This window comes from Girardinichthys multiradiatus, chromosome 5, assembly GCF_021462225.1.
Source record: "Girardinichthys multiradiatus isolate DD_20200921_A chromosome 5, DD_fGirMul_XY1, whole genome shotgun sequence".
Classification (NCBI taxonomy): Eukaryota; Metazoa; Chordata; class Actinopteri; order Cyprinodontiformes; family Goodeidae; genus Girardinichthys; species Girardinichthys multiradiatus.
In genome coordinates, this window is record NC_061798.1 from 8,671,502 (window position 1) to 8,688,430 (window position 16,929).

General features: G+C 43.7%; 1 protein-coding gene across 1 annotated transcript; it reads right to left on the bottom strand.

Annotated features, from left to right (window-relative positions):
* Nucleotides 1–3,917: 3,917 nt before the first annotated feature.
* si:dkey-45d16.4 (trichohyalin) lies at nucleotides 3,918–10,532 on the bottom strand. Its single transcript, XM_047366063.1, has 7 exons — nucleotides 10,404–10,532; nucleotides 8,690–8,785; nucleotides 8,437–8,578; nucleotides 8,195–8,303; nucleotides 6,300–6,384; nucleotides 5,798–5,989; nucleotides 3,918–5,269 (listed from the first exon to the last, which is right to left on the bottom strand). The coding sequence occupies exons 1-7, from the start codon at nucleotides 10,438–10,440 to the stop codon at nucleotides 5,142–5,144; spliced, it is 789 nt and encodes a 262-aa protein (XP_047222019.1). The 5' UTR covers nucleotides 10,441–10,532; the 3' UTR covers nucleotides 3,918–5,141.
* Between the last annotated feature and the right edge of the window lie 6,397 nt (nucleotides 10,533–16,929).

Sequence of the window (16,929 nt, forward strand, 5' to 3'; positions counted from 1 at the left end):
TCCTTCTCTGTAGTCAGACATTTTCGATTTCACATTTACTAATGCCCCTCTAGACCTGCTATCAGAAGAGGCTCAACAGACAGCTGCACATCCGTAACATGGAGACATGAAATCAACTTAGTACTTGAAGTCATACAACAAGAGTAATGGAACTCGTACTCGTCGTCTTCCACTTATCCGGGACTGGGTCACGGGGGCAGTAGGCTCAGCAGAAACACCTAGACGTCCCTCTCCCCAGACACCTCATCCAGCTCCTCCGGGGGGAGCCCAAGGCGTTCCCAGGCCAGCCGAGAGACATAGTCCCTCCAGCGGGTCCTGTGCCATCCCCTGGGCCTGCCCCCGGTGGGACGTGCCTGGAACCCCCCCGAGGAAGGTGTCCAGGAGGCATCCGGTGTAGATGCCCGAGTCACCTCAACTGGCTCCTTTCGATGTGGAGGAGCAGCGGCTCTACCCCGAGCCCCTCCCGAATGGCCGAGCTCCTCACCCTAACTCTAAGGGAGTGCCCAGCCACCCTACGGAGGAAGCTCATTTCAGCCGCTTGTATCCGGGATCTCGTTCTTTCGGTTATGACCAAACATTCATGACCATAGGTGAGGGTAGGAATGTAGACCGACCGGTAAATCGAGAGCTTCGCTTTTCGGCTTAGCTCTCTCCTCACCACAATGGACCGGCACAGCGCCCGCATTACAGCGGCAGCCGCACCGATCCGTCTGTCGATCTCCTGCTCCATTCTTCCATCACTCGTGAACGAGACCCCAAGATACTTAAACTCCTCCACTTGAGGCAGGAACTCCCCTCCAAGCCTGAAGAGGACAAGCCACCCTTTTCCAGTCGAGAACCATGGCCTTGGACTTGGAGGAGCTGACCCTAATTCCAGCCGCTTCACACTCGGCTGCGAACCGCCCCAGTGCATGCTGTAGGTCTTGGCTAGAGGGGGCCAGCAGGACCACGTCATTGCAAAAAGAAGAGACGAAATCCTCTGGTCCCCAAACCAGACCCCCTCCGGCCCTTGGCTGAAATCCTGTCCATAAAAGTTATGAACAGGACCGGTGACAAAGGGCAGCCCTGCCAGAGTCCAACATGCACCGGGAACAGGTCCGACTTAGTGCCGGAACCAAACTCCTGCTCCGCTTGTACAGAGATCGGATGGCCCCTAATAAAAAGCCCCCAACTCCGTACTCCTGCAGCACCCCCCCCCCCCACAGGGCTTCACGAGGGACACAGTCGAATGCTTTCTCCAGGTCCACAAAACACATGTAGACTGGTTGGGCAAACTCCCATGAACCCTCGAGTACCCTGTAGAGGGTAAAGAGCTGGTCCAGTGTTCCACGGCTGGGACAAAAACCACACTGCTCCTCCTGAAGCCGAGGTTCAACTATCGGCCGGACTCTCCTCACCAATACCCTGGCGTAGGCCTTACCAGGGAGGCTGAGGAGTGTGATCCCCCTGTAGTTGGAACACACCTTCCGGTCACCCTTCATTTGAAGGGGGACCACCACCCCAGTCTGCCAGTCCAAAGGCACTGTCCCCGACCGCCACGCAATGTTGAAGAGGCGTGTCAACCATGACAGCCCCACAACATCCAGAGACTTGAGGTACTCAGGGCGGATCTCATCCACCCCCGAAGCCCTGCCACCGCGGAGCTTTTTAACCACCTCGGTGACCTCCGCCTGGGTGATGAAAGAGTCCAACCCCAAGTCCCCAGCCTCTGTTTCCACCAGGGAATGCGTGATGGCAGGACTGAGGAGATCCTCGAAGTTCTCCTTCCACCGGCCGATAATGTCCTCAGTTGAGGTCAGCAGCCTCCCAACCCCACTGTAAACAGTGTTGGCAAAGCACTGCGTCCCCTTCCTGAGGCAGCGGACGGTTTGCCAGAATAGCTTCAAGGCCAACCGGTAGTCCTCGCCATGGCCTCACCGAACTCATCCCAGGCCCGGGTTTTTGCCCCTGCCACCACCCGGGCCGCAGCACGCTTGGCCTCACAGTACCCGTCAGCCGCCTCAGGAGTCCCACAAGCCAACCACAGCCGATAGGACTCCTTCTTCAGCTTGACAGCGTCCCTTACTGCCGGTGTCCACCACCTGGTTCGGGGATTGCCGCCGCGACAGGCACCACAGACCTTACAGCTGCAGCTACGGGCAGCAGCATCGACAATAGATGCGGAGAACATGGTCCACTCGGACTCTATGTCTCCAACATCCCCCGGAATCTGGTGAAAGCTCTTCCGGAGGTGGGAGTTGAATACATCCCTGGCCAAGGGCTCCGCCAGACGTTCCCAGCAGACCCTCACTATGCGCTTGGGCCTGCCTAGTCTCTCCAGCTTTCTCCTCCCCCAGCGGATCCAACTCACCACCAGGTGGTGATCAGTGGACAGCTCAGCCCCTCTCTTCACCCAAGTGTCCAAAACATGCGGCCGAAGGTCTGATGATACGACAACAAAGTCGATCATTGACCTCCTGCCTAGGGTGTCCTGGTGCCAAGGGCACTGAAGGACACCCTTATGTTTGAACATGGTGTTCATTATGGACAATCTGTGTCTAGCACAGAAGTCCAGTAACAAAACACCACTCGGATTCAGATCGGGGAGGCCATTCCTCCCGATCACGCCTCTCCAGGTGTCACTGTCGTTTCCCATGTGGGTGTTGAAGTCCCCCAGCAGAATAATGGAGTCCCTGGGAGGGGCACTATCCAGCACCCCTGACAGGGATGCCAAGAAGGCCAGATACTCCGCACTACCGCTCGGCCCATAGGCCGAAACGACAGTCAGCGACCTGTCCCCAACCCGAAGGCGCAGGGATGCGACCCTCTCATCCACCGGGGTAAACCCCAACACGAGACAGCTGAGCTGGGGGGCAACAAGCAAACCCACCCCAGCCCGCCGCCTCTCCCCATGGGCCACTCCAGAGTAGAAGAGAGTCCAGTCCCTCTCAAGGAGATGGGTTCCAGAGCCCACGCCGAGCGTGGAGGTGAGCCAGACTATTTCTAGTCGATATCTCTCGACCTCCCGCACAAGCTCAGGCTCCTTCCCCCCCAGCAAGGTGACATTCCACGTCCCTAGAGCCAGCCTAAGCATCCGGGGATCGGGCCGCCGAGGTCTCCACCTTTGTCCGCCGCCCAATCCTCTTTGCACCGGCCCCTCGCGGTTCCCCCTGCAGGTGGTGGGCCCACTGGGGGATGGCCTCATGTCTCTCGTTCGGGCTTGGCCCGGCTGGGTCCTGCGAGGAGCAACCCACCCACCAGGCGCTCTCCGACGAGTCCCGGCCCCAGGCCTGGCTCCAGGGTGAGACCCCAGCTCCGCCGTACCGGGCACCGTCACGTGCCTCAATTTAATTGTCGTCATGAGGGGTTCTTGAACCGCTCTTTGTCTGACCTGTCACCTAGAGCCTGTTTTCCATGGGAGACCCTACCAGGGGCATTTAAGCCCCAGACAACATAGCCTCTAGGATCATTTGAGCACTCAAACCCCTCCACCACGTTAAGGTGGCGGTTCAAGGAGGGGGCTAATGCCACTAATATTGTTCATTTTGAGGTAGTAAGACATATGTTAGAGATAGTCCAATTTACAGTCTGTCCAAATGCTCTTCAGAACGAGAGCTCAGCATTCTGAGCTTTCCTTTAAAAGTTTATCGGGTAGGGATTTCCAAGTGCCTTCAGCTAGTCCAATTTGGTTCTATGTGTAAGGTAATTTAGAAGAAATGTCAAGGACGCAAAAAAAGTACAAGGACATTTTCAGTTGTAATGTGACATAATGTAGAAAAGTTCAAAGGGTCTGAATACTTTTGCAAAGTGCTGTGTGTAGGTATGCAGTAATGGGAGCAACCAGCAGGTGACTAAACTTTCAACTCTGAGGGACACCAGAAGAGATTTCACTGAATCTAAACTATTTGAAATGTTTCTCAACATCTCTATGTGGTAAGTCAGTTTAGAAATATTTTTAATTTGTATGAAGATAGAGAGAAAAGGACATAGCATCCACAGTGGATTTGTTGTTCCTAATTGACAATTATGGTGGAACTACGATGGAACATAGGAGGAGTTATTGTCTCTAATTAACTAGAGAACCAGCATCTCCAACCATTTTCAGAGAAATAAGACAAATAGGTGAAAAATTTATCTTCAAGTTGATGGTAACACTTTCCTTATAACAAACGCATTGGCAACCATTGGCAATATGTTATTCAAAGGAGTGTGAACAGCAACAGGTAGCACAAATATGAAGTCTTCAGATTAAAATATATATGTCTGCCACAGGAAATAAAAAAATAGACATTTAATATACTTTCACCTCAACTCAACAGCTCCCTCTTATGATAACACAGCCCCAGTTCTTGTCCACAAATCCAGCAACCTATGTGCAATTTTTTTGTTGTTGTTTGTTTTCTAATTTTTTATTTTAAAAGTGGAATACATCAATAAATACAGCGGTAAAAGCATGTCAACATCATACCCACTTTCTTTTCCCTCCATCCCCTTCCATAAACAAAGTAAGAACAAAACACAGGATGAATAGGAAGGGATAAAGTGTGTGCACAAAAAGCCCTGAAAAAAGAGAAAAGAAAAAAGCCAAAAAAACCCACAATCTAATAAACAAAACATCAAAGTACATACCGGTACATGTATTTACCACAAACATAAAACATAGGATGGGATTAAATTTTGTTACATCCTTTTCTATACTTAAGTGGCCTCAACAAAATCTGGTTGTAAAGGTTTAATATACCTGACCCACTCGTTCCATAACTTAATAAAAGTTATGTGTAATGTTTTAATAAATAAAAGAGTTTGTACAGAGACCTTTTACAAATTTCTGTCTGTAATATCTCTGCACTGTTGGGTCAGCTTTACATCACCTACTAAATTCTCTCACAATTCAGAAAGGCTGTGACTGGAAAGCATCCAGTTCCAGAAACTCATGATTTTATCATTTTATAACATGAGCAATTCCTGTAGCAACAAGCTAACTAGTTATGTTTAGAGAGGCCAAGGCAACAGAACATTCCTGCCCTTGATCTCAGCTCACTGTTCCTCTCTTTGATCTTCTCACTTCTAGTTTTGAGGTCTTCCTTCCTCTTCAATCCAGCTTGCACCGCCCTCCATATTTCTCCCCACCCACTCACACTGCAGGTGGTGGTTTCTCATTTTCAGCCTTTCAGCACCTTATCTTTCAGCAGGTCCAAAATGACTTGCCTCTCCTGGCTCTCCAGCTCAAACCTCCGTTCCCTATCTTTTCTCTCCGCTTCTAGACGTTCTCTCTCCAGAGCGATCTTACCTGAAATGAAGAATAACAAATGATTGTTTACTGACAAACCACATTTGTTTTGGCTCCAGTAACAATGAAGGAGGTGATGAGTGAGCAGAGCCAACCCAAGGCAAACCAAACTAAGCCACTGCTTAGGGCCACCCAAACCATCAGGGGCCTCACATAAATACTTGAATTTTAATCCAGACCATAGATCTAACATTATTCAATTTGATTCAATGGTTCCAGCATAGAGAGATATCAAAAGATTGTTTGTTTACAAATACATCTCAGCAAATAATAACCATTTATCTCTAGTTTTGTTTAGGCTTACATTTGGCCCCCTCACCCAGATTCCACCAAAACTGCATTGAAACACTGTTAGTGGTGGTGATGTTCTTAACAGGAAGAGGGCCCCCAAATCAAATTCTACTTAAGGCCCCATAAGACCTTGGGCCAGCCCTGCAAGTGAGCTTATTTAAACAGCATGAACAGATCTTTGAACCCCCCTTTTTGTTAATCCAGAGCTGGATTTAAAATCATCAAAGGAAATCCCACTCCTCTGAATCTCTAGCTCCTCTCGACGCAGAGAAAGCTCCTCCTCCTGGAGCCGCTGCTCCGCCTCTGAGCGTTTCTCCAGAAAGCTCAGAATCTCCGAGTAGGTCTGGCAGCAACACTGGCAGGCCCGCTTGGCTGTGGGGGCCACTGAAAGCTCTGCCATGTGCTCACGCTCTTCCTCTGCTTCTGTAACTGTGAGAAAAAGGAAACACAGTAATGTCTAAGGAAGAAGTATAAAATAGATACATAGGTGCCTCAATCAAACCCTGAAGTTGAAAGCTTTGGAAATGTTAAAGTTCTTTAAACACTGGATTTTGTGCAACACACTGCCACCCTCTATGCTGCTGCAGATGAATGCATCGCATCAATTTTTTTGTACAAAGTCATATTAAATTACTAAACCATTTCAATGTGTCTCTATAACGTTTTTTAAATGTACCAAGTAAAGATGTTTTGGCCACCGTTGTAAAATGTGATGTAAAGTGCAGTGAAGCTATATTACCTGCAGGGGGCATCCGTGTGACGTCAGGTTTGTCTGGTTCTGTAGAAGTTAGTTCCTCGATGAGATGATTCCTTCGCTCTTCATCCTGAAAGTGAAAGTCAAAATGATCCCCACACTAAAACTAAACTGCCAAGTAAATAAGCTTTACAAACAAAAATTAGGTTTTGCTTTTAAAACATCCGCTGTTGTCCTTAGAGAACAGAAAGATGTCAGAGAAGGATGAAAAGGATGAGCTAGCTTTGGATATTGAGGTATACAACAGTTTTTTAAGTAATTTTTTCAAAACATAAAAAGTTTTCCTTAGTTCATTCCTGTGATTTAAAGTCTATTTAATGACCGTCCATAACAAGTGAAGGAGACAGTTTTCTCTGTCTGTATGGAGCTTATAGCCCCTCACCCACCTGCTGCTGCAAACTGCTCACGAGCTGGCTGTAAGACGACTGTTAACTTTTTACTCGCTAATAACAAGAACAAATTCAGGTATTCAGTTGTTTAAACAATTGCCAGTTTTTACAGCTTTAGCGCTAAAATACTTCAACTCTTCACCTTAACTGTCCTAATTTATTTACAATTACATATAACAATATATTGTTTTCATTTTTGCTGTCAAACAGATTCTAAATTCCTTAAATTGTTCATTTTAATATTAGTAGTATTAGTAATAGTAGATATTATTTGTGGAATTTTGGCCAATCGGCAAAATAAGTTAAATTTGGGCATAACTGCCACCAGTAGATGGCAGCAACGTGCTTCCAACAAGATGTTTGTTATGTGTGGAATATGTACCAACTGGCATTAGTAGGACAGATACGTGAACAACACTACATTAAAAACACAAGCAGTTGAAGTTGAATTTGCAGCAGTAGTCTACAAGGGACAATAACACTTTAAAAAGGATAGGTGATGAGCTACGAGTGGCATGTTTATGAAGCAGCTGGATGCAGGTTGGCTACTGGAGGAGCTGGCTAATGTTTTTAAAAAATGTAGGAAGTGATTATTCTATGATTTTGCTTAATTCTATGAATCAAAAAAGCCAATATGATAAATAAACTGTATTTTAACATTTAACTTTACAGGGATATCATTAAAAACACACCATCATCCTGTGTGAATCTCATAATAGCCCATGTCTAATAAAAACAATTCCAAGAATATTTTAACATGTGCCAATAAAAGTTCTACATCTGTTGTTTATTCATAATTGTATGACTCTTCTGAACTTGTATTTTTGTTGCAAATGTGCAGCTTCTCCTTTTTATTATTGTTTATTTTAATAAAAATTATATTATATTTGTGTATCATCTGCACCTCCATTTGCCTGTCACTTTGCTAATGATACACTGAAATCTCCCCCATAAAGAGGAAATAAAGGGTTATTCTACTCTTTTCTCATTAATGAATTCCTTTTATTTCCACAGCTTGTCTGTACTCAGCATTGAGTAACTCAACACTTTTTTGTGTCTCTACTTCCTGAAACCCGTCCCAACAAGAAGTACAGAAATCAGGCTGAATTTGTCTATTTTTTAAGAATTCCAGTTACTTTTATCTGATGAAAAAAAAGTTGCCATAATTTAGAAAGTGTAAAAAGCTAAGTGAATCTAACATTATTTAACTTTAAATTCAGTAAATTTTAGTGTCAAACCTTATGTTTTGTCCAGCCAGTTGTATTTGAGTTCCGACCATTTTGGCATTATAAACCTAACATGGATATTTTTGAGCTGTAAGGCCTAAGCTAAGTACATAGAAGAAACAGAAAGAATACCCCAACTCTACAGGCGCAAGAAGTTAGGGGCCTTGGCACTTCAGAACGTAGGACTTTTCTTCTTACTGTAAGGCAGCACTGCAAACTGATCAAAATGTCTCCCCTTCATTATCATGGTTCCACTGTTCCTCACCTGGTACTTGGAACCTTCACCACTGACCAGCAGCCCTTTCTCAGCCTCAAGTTCCAACACCTCGTGAAGCAAATCTTCCTTTTGAGCATATAGCTTCTCTGTTCCAAACCTGAGTTAAAGAAAAACATAGACGGTCAAGTAGTCTTGAGTTTAAGAACATGTTGAAGTGAAGATACATCCAGCACTGGGCTGATGTTCTCTCATCAAACATTATACTTATTGTCGGTGTTAAAAGAACCAACCTGCGCAGCCTGGGAAAATCTTGTTTCTTGTAGTAGTCTAGCAGCAACATGGTCCTCTCCCTACATCTCCTGGCATCTACCTCAAAATTCTCCTCCTGGAGGGCTGCAGTGATGTTCTCCCCAATACGGGCCCACATCCGCCCTGTCAGGGTGAATGACAGCAGATCTAAGCCTTAGATATTATGCATGAGCTGCTGTTTGATAATTGTCTGTGTTTATGGTAAACTAGCGCTTTTAAGGAAAAAAAACCCACCTGGCTCTTTGGATCCTAAGGGGTTCTGGGTGATAACCTCTCTCAAAAGGATGATGTCATGTCTCGCTGAGAAACGCACCTGACGCTTTCGGGGCACTGTGGGAGGGCAGGAGATAGAAAACCCTGAAGTTAGAGACAGAAAGGATTACAATATACATAAAGATACATAAAAATGTCTGAAAACAGGACCTTTTTTATGGTCTTTATACAATGCTTTGCAATAGAGCAACTTCACACTCTTAACACGCTATTAAACCCCACGAAATATACTGGTAGCGGATAATACTCTCTTCAGCAGGGACGGGAACGGCAAGGAGAGTACTAACTAGAGAAGCAGCCAAGATGCCATGGTAACTCTGGAGGAGTGTAGACATCCACAGTTCAGGTGGGGGAATGTATCAGAAGGACAACCATTAGTCATATACTCATAGACATAAGACGCCTGTCTGCATTTCACCAGAAGGCATGTAAAGAGCGAGGTAAACATGTGGAATAAAGTGCTTTGGTCAGAGAATGTAGGCCAACATAAAACTATTTGGCCGGGATTCAAATCCTATTTGTGGTGGAAAGCTAACACCACACATTACAGGGAATATACCATCCCCACATGAAACAAGGTAGTGGCGGCTATATGATGCTGTGGGGATGCTTTTCATCAGCAAGGAAAGGGAAGAAGGTCAGAGTTAAATGCGAGATGGGTGGAGCTAAATACAGGGCAAACCTGGAAGAAAACCTGTAAGAGACTGGAGCAGAAGTTCACCTTCCTATAGGACAATGACCAAAAGCACACAGACTAAGCTAAAATTGAATGGTTTAGATCAAAGCAGATTCATCAGTTAAAATGGCCCAGTCAAAATCCAGACCTAAGTCCAATTAAGAACTTGTGGCACAACTTGAAAATTGAGGTTCCCAAACACCCTTCATCTAATCTAAATAAGGTTGAGCTATTTTTTAAAGATGAATGAGCAGAAATTACAGTCTCAAATGTATTGCTGGCAGAGACATACCCAAACAAAACTGAAAATAAAACATTTGCTTCTACAAGGCATTTAATTCTAGGCTGAATGCAAATGCACAATGCACTTTTAGGATTACTATTAGTAAAAAAGGTTAAACTATGTATTTGTTTCATTCCATATAACGTTTGTGCACTACTCTGTCTTAGTCTGTCATATAAAATACCAGTAAAATACATTACATTTGTGATTGAGTTGTGAAAAAATGTGAAAGGGTATGAATACTTTTGCAAGGTAAAGCTAATCTCAATTTACTGTAAATAAAATGGTAACTTAAAAAAATGGTATAGTCATAGATCATATGAGGATCATAAATGAAAAGCCTACAAAAATACATTTACTGGCTTTGATCCAGACTAAAACTTTACTAATGTAAATTAGAAGGGAGTCCAATCAGAAAAGCTTTATTTTGGCCCTTTCTACGAATGTTATAACAACTTAGCACTACATAAGTAGTGAAAGAATCAAAGTAACGGATCATGTTTGACAGATAGTAGCAGCTCTGTATTCTGTATAACCGAGCTGCAGATCCAACCGTGTAGGAACACAACGTGAACAACAGCCAGTACGGAGCACGCAGCAGCACCTTCACTGCGTCAGAGGAGGAGGAGCAACTGTGCCTAAGTAGACAGAGGCGACTGCACAGAAGGACATGTTGGCATTAGACCTCCAGAGACGTTTCAGGCGTGAAATCTCACCGTTGCTGATCGGGACTTCCACCACCACCCGGTCCATGTTTGTGTTCTGCACATCCGGGAACCGCCTGACGCCGACAGTACACGTCCACTCACCAGTACAGGTTTCACTCTGACGTGTGCGCCAACTTGGCGGCGAGTCACTGCTCTCCTCTTTTACTTGTGATGTCTGCATAGGACCACAAGAGGGGGCCAGAGGGCTGTTCAGGTGTCCAAACACAGTGGAGTCAAGCAGCGTGTTTAACTAGAGAATACACGACTCCAAATATTATGAGAACACACAAGCACCAAAATGCAGGCATGCAGATAGGCTGATGTAAAAAATAGTTTGTCATTTGCGTAGGTGTTGTTTTCTCGACAATTAATTGGACTGGATTAATCATTATTCTTTCATTTATTTATAGCCATTCAGCCGTCCTCCATAGTCTTCCACTTATCCAAAATCAGTCATGGGGCTAACAGGTCCGAGAGCAAACCCCAATCCTCAGGTGACACCCGCTGCTCCTTCTGAGGGATCCCAAGATGTCCCCAGGCCAAAAGGGATGTTCTGGTCAGAAAGCTCTGGGTCTTCCCTAAGGACTCCTTGGAAGCATCCTGATCAGATGTCCAGCCATCTCAACTGACTCCTTTCAATGTGGAGAAGCAGTGGCTCCACAATGGGATGATGAATTATTACGATGGGTGTGATTAATGTGATCCCACAAATATTAATTTTGCAGAATTACATTGTAAACATGAGTGTCCCAAAAGTACTACACAATACAATTAAGGACAGCATAATCAAATTAAAGCTAAATGTGGTTCTACCATTTCCAATGTTATGACAGATTCCTTTTCACTTTGCTTTTTGTTTTATTCACACACAGTGGGTGCACATATTCTCTCTAACCCTATCATTAAGAGGATTTAAACAGAGCAGCAGACCAATTGTATTGTAATTACTTGGTTAACGGGTTCATTGAATGTTTTGAAGATGCATCGATGAGAATAAATGAGAGGGGCAGGAATAAAGCTGAGTACACTCTCTCACCATTGACAGTGATGGTAAATATTTCCCCCATTTAGAAAAACAGAGAGATGACGGCTGTCATAAATATAAATCAGCTGGAACTAATGCGTCTGACAGAATGTGACACAGATCAGCTAAAGGTGGTCAGACAAAAAGAACGGAGTGTGATATGAGCTATCTGCCTTCCCTGCATTCAAACTGGGTTGTGCAAGTACAACTCGTCACCATGGTTATGCACACGAAATAAGAGGAAGCAGGCAGGCTCCAGCTGCCTGCTACCCAGCAGCTGCCAAACTCTCTGCTCAGATATCCATGGACTGTTAATTAGTCAGGACACATAGTCCTGAACCTGCCGGGATTAATGAACATTTCTAGTAGGAGCTTCAGAGAAGAGCGACCAGTCCATGGTTAACATGAAGATATTTTTCTCAAGGCAGTTACCTTGCAACCCCTCACAATTTTGTTACATTTAAAAAGCTTTTATTCTGTTTAAAAGGAGTAGGGAAACAATTTTCTTCACCCAATATATGAATTTACCCTGATAGCATTCAAATCTTTCTTCTTCTCTTTTTTAGCATCTAGATTGGTAGAATATAATATTGTATATTAGCATGGAACAAAGAGAGCTGTAATTGAATCACCATATGCTTTTCTTGTCCTAAAAATGCAGCGCAACTCACAGCTACAGGAAGTTAGAAATGAAGACCTTTTAAACTTTGATGAGCTATTGGTTCAGAAGTCATGCCATTGTTCATGATTTTCCACTGTTGTTTTCCTTGTGGCTAAAACATGAAACTTTTCACATTTTGTTATATTACAACCACAAACATTAATACAATTCATTTCACTTTCATGTAATAGACTAACACAAAGTAGCACATAAAGTTAAAGTTTGTGGAAAACATAAGCAATTCTAAAAAGAATGGCATGCCAATGTACTCTGCCTCCACGGTTCAACAATTCAAAGGACTAGCGTTTTCTGCAATTACAGCTGCAGATCATCCATTATATTCCAATTATCAAAGATCGGGTCATGGGTGAACCAGGAGGGAGCCCCAGTGACATCCTCCAGCTCATTCTCAGGCCAGATGGGATATATGGTCCCTCCAGGGAGTTCTAGATGTTCCCGGGGTTCCCTCCCTCCTGGAAAACCTCCAAAGGGAGGTGACCAGGGGGCGATCAGATCCCCGAACTACCTCAACTGGCTCCTTTCGATGCGAAGAACCAGCAGCTCTACCTTGAGCTCCCCCTGGATGACGAAACTCTTCATCCTATTTCTGAAGCTATGTCCATCCACACTCTGGAGGACGCTCATTTCGGCCACTTGTATCCGGGATCTTGTTCCTTTGGTCATGATCCAAATCTCATGACCATAGGTGAGGGTCACAATATAGAAGTCCAGGTAAATTGAAAGACACCAAAATAATTAAACCCCTCTGCTTGAGGCAGAGACTGACACCCAACCCAGAAGGAACAGACCACCTTTTTCTGGTCAAGACCTATGGCATAAGAGTTAGATGAGTTGACTCTGATCCCAACCACTTCAAACTCATTATAAAACCTCTCAAGTGCATGCCAGAGGTCATCGCCTGAAGAAGGCAAAAGAACCACATCATCTGTGAAAAGCAAAGATTTGATTCTGAGGTTCCCAAACCAGACACCTCTTCTTCATGACTATGCCCTGAGATCCTGTCCATGAACAGCCCAAATATGATTGGTTACAAGGGGCAGCCCAGGCAGGGTCCAACGTGCACTTTAACAAGCTCAACTTTGTGCCAAGAATGAGGACACTGCTCTTGCTCTGGGCCTGCAAGAGTTGGATAGCCCTTAAAAGCCACCAAGATACCCCATACTCTCACAGCACCCTTGACAAAATACCTCAGGGGACACAGTCAGAGGCCTTCTCCAGATCCTCAAAACACATGTATACCAAAGAAGCAGACTCCCATGACCCCCTCAGCATTTTTGCTTGGGTAAAGATCTGGTTCACTGTTCCAGGGGCAGGACGAAAGCCACATTGCTCTTACTGGATTTGAGGTTCGACTATCAGTCGGCGCCTCTTCTCCAACACCCCAGAGTAATCTTTCACAGGGAGGCTGAAAGGTGTGATCCCTTGATAATTGGAACACACTTTCCAATCACTTCAGCCTGCCACTTCAAAGGTGTTGTCCCAGTCATCCATGCAACATTGAAGAGGCCATGACACCCCCACAGTTGGCAGAGCCTTCAGCATCTCAGGCCAAATCTCATCCACACCTGGTGCCCTGTTGTTGGGGAGTTTTTAATTACACCGGTGACCTCTGACAGCCTTGCACTTCCAGAGACTAAAGTTTTACTTTGTCTTTTGAAATATCCCAAACTCAACCAGATTAGAGTATGTGTGAACTTTATTTTTCCTGCCACTGATTAAAAATTTGGATATAGGTTTGGCCTTTGACTAGGCTATTGTAATACATGATGATGCTTTATCTGAACCATTCCATTATAGCTCTCGCTGTTCTTGTAGTGTCTCAAGTCTCTCACATCCTCCAGGATATCCCTGTATTGAGCTCTGACCAGCCTCCCAGTCACAGACACATCACCACAGCATAATGCTGCCCCCACCATGCTTTACATGGTATAATGCACACCACACTTTTCAGATTTTCATAAAAAAATACTTTTACCAGTATAATGCAGTATAATAATAAAGGGTATGCAGTATAATGCATACCCTTTACAGGGTATGCATTATACTGAATGTCTTAATTAAGTTTCCAGATTTGTATTGGAGCTAAAGAGAACATTGTTTTATTCTTAGTTAAAAATGACACCATAGTGATCACTTCCTACATTGATGAGTCATGTGAGGCCTGCCAGTGTTCAGAAAAGCCAAAGTTAGTAAGAGTGACGGCTTAAATGTCAGCACTCTGGAAACGTAATTTTCCTGTGTACTCTGTGTTTACTCTCCTGTAACCAACAGTGATGGAAACATGATCACCATTAGAAATAAGTTATCCTAATAAGTTATATTAACTTTAAAAGTGAGAGACTTGTAAAATGGATTCTTGGAGCTGAAAATCGAATTATTTGCCTTGTAAGCTTAGGCTCGTAGTTATCAAAGCATGTTTGGTACACTGAAAGAAATTATTTTGGAGTATGGTGAATACAATTCATACAAACACTTTAAGAAATACCATTTCATGTACAAACTTTTCAAATTAAGCAGCAAATTAATTCGATTATTATGGGTAAATTCAAATGCAACATAAAAATATCTCATAAAATGTACCCAGAGATTGTGGGTCGTACATCGCAATGTGCGCATGTTGAAGTAACCGGTCTGCTACTACTTTCAGAAAGTTAACCGACAAACTGCTGCTATGCTGACATCGAAGGTAAGTAAAATTATTCTGTTAACTACATTTTGTTTTGCATTGTAGCGTACATGACTTATTTGTAGTTTTTGAAGAGTTCTAGTCAGCATGTTTTATTTAATGTGCCATGTACGCGTTTGAAGTGTAGAAAGTTTGACTCAGTGATTAGATTGACTTGTTGGTTTGATTCGTTAAACTAAAAATAAGAATAAATCGTTAGGAGAGGTGACTTTAATGTTTTAGTAGTTATAAAATGGGGTTTGTAACTGAGTTGTATGCACATTGTTGACATGGATTCATTCTGGATTATTCAGCACCAACTATTTATTGCCATTGCAACGTTGATTCGGCAACTGTTAGTTATGGCGAACCAAAGACATAATATGACATCAATTTTGTTTTGACATTGCACATTCGCTACATTTTGCACATTTTCTTCAGTTAACTTTAGTTTAAGATGGTCTCAAACGATGGGGAGCAAAAGACAATTGGAAAAAAAATCACTCTAGAATGTTCATGGGACATTGCTTATTCAAGTGTCATTACACATGAGGGTGTGCTCTACCATAACAGTCAACAGAACTGGGGCCTCTCCATATTGGCTAAGTTCATGTTTTCTACCGCAGCTCCACTACCTCCGAACAGTATCCATAGAAATTCACATTTTAGCCAATTTCAGCCCGTACAGCAACCCAGGAGAGGCTTTCAGGTGGGAGTTGTATTTTCAGTGTGTCCAATATGTGCACAGATGAATTAGTAAAGGAACTTTGTTTTCTTAAAGCATACTGTAAGAACAGTTTAAAGAAGCACAGCTGTAGTGTTGATCATTCAGTGATTTTAGAAATGGTAAAAGGTCTCTGCCTGCTAAACCATTTCTGTGCTACTTTAGGGTTAGATGGGCCTCTAAGTACTCAGTACAGGAGAGAGCAATTTATAAAGGTATGTACCAGTCTTCCCATTATTGTCTCAGCTTGTGAACAGTTGACACATTCAAGAAACACTGTTACAGAACAAAAGACCATCTGATGATGCTACTTTATATAAATCATTACATGATGGATATTCGCTGAGTTTTTTGTGGAGATGAACTTAAACAACCACTCCTTTACATAAATGACTTTGAAATATGCAACCCTCTAGGAACATCCCACAAGAAACAAAGTCAAGAAAGCAAAGCAAGAAGAGCTCTTCTGAATACTGCCAGTTGTGTTATTAAATGACTGATCAACTCAAGATATTAATATGATGTCTTCTACTCTCTTCTCTATTCTTCTCATTTTCATGTTCTGTGCTTTCCTTTCCCCTCTAAACGCTCTAAACCTCGAGTATTCCAAGATGCTGAAGAACACTTTTGATGTATTCTAAAGAATTTTCCTGGACCTTATTGAGCAAAGCTGCTCAATAAGGTCCAAAGCCTCAAAGGCAAACTAATGAAATCTACTTAGGTTCTTATGGTTGTTTCATTATGCCACGAGGAAGACTGTACTGTTTAATTTTAGAAACGAGACACCGCACTGTATCGGGTTGGGTCTGCCCACCACTGCTGGGGTTTTAGCCCACAACCTCACCCTCCAGCTGCTTCCGGACACACACACAGTTTGTGTTCATTCACTTCCTACACAAACCATAGGTGTGCATGAGTACATAGCAAGATGTGAGGAAAGTGCACAGGACTCTGGCATTTGACTGAGAGTCTTGACCTTTTCTACCACCAGTTGTCCGTGTGGGAGGTCACAATGATTCCACTGAGGATGACTCACACTGAAGATGAGGCACCTCCCATTCCCCCATCCATCTCTGTGCCTGTTTACGCCCTTACTTTCTTTTCATTCAAGCTACGTTAATATCAGCCACATGATTTCCATGTTCAGAAATACTCTGAAGTTTTGTTTATTGGAGAGCTGAGAGGAAATGAATAAAGAGAAAAGCTGTATACATGACAACATATTTGTACAATACTGGCAAATGGAAACACAGTGCATTTGTATATGAAGTTGAAAAATGATGCTGTTCAGGCACTGGTTACATGACTCTCGATATTACCAGAGACAACGTTCGCTATGATTCCTGTAAAGAAAGAAACTGCCGGTGCACAAAACAAAATCAAATGTATAAACCGTGCATAGACATGTCACTGCACACCTTTTCTTTGGGTGCAGCTCCA

Bases quoted from the DNA above. Each gene is read 5' to 3' on its own strand.
- si:dkey-45d16.4 (XM_047366063.1), bottom strand. From the start codon at position 10,440: ATGGACCGGGTGGTGGTGGAAGTCCCGATCAGCAACG. The intron at 8,579-8,689 runs GTGGGTTTTTTT...TCACCCTGACAG, and splicing joins CTTAGGATCCAAAGAGCCAG to GGCGGATGTGGGCCCGTATT. The intron at 5,270-5,797 runs GTGGGATTTCCT...TCTTCATTTCAG, and splicing joins GGAGCTAGAGATTCAGAGGA to GTAAGATCGCTCTGGAGAGA.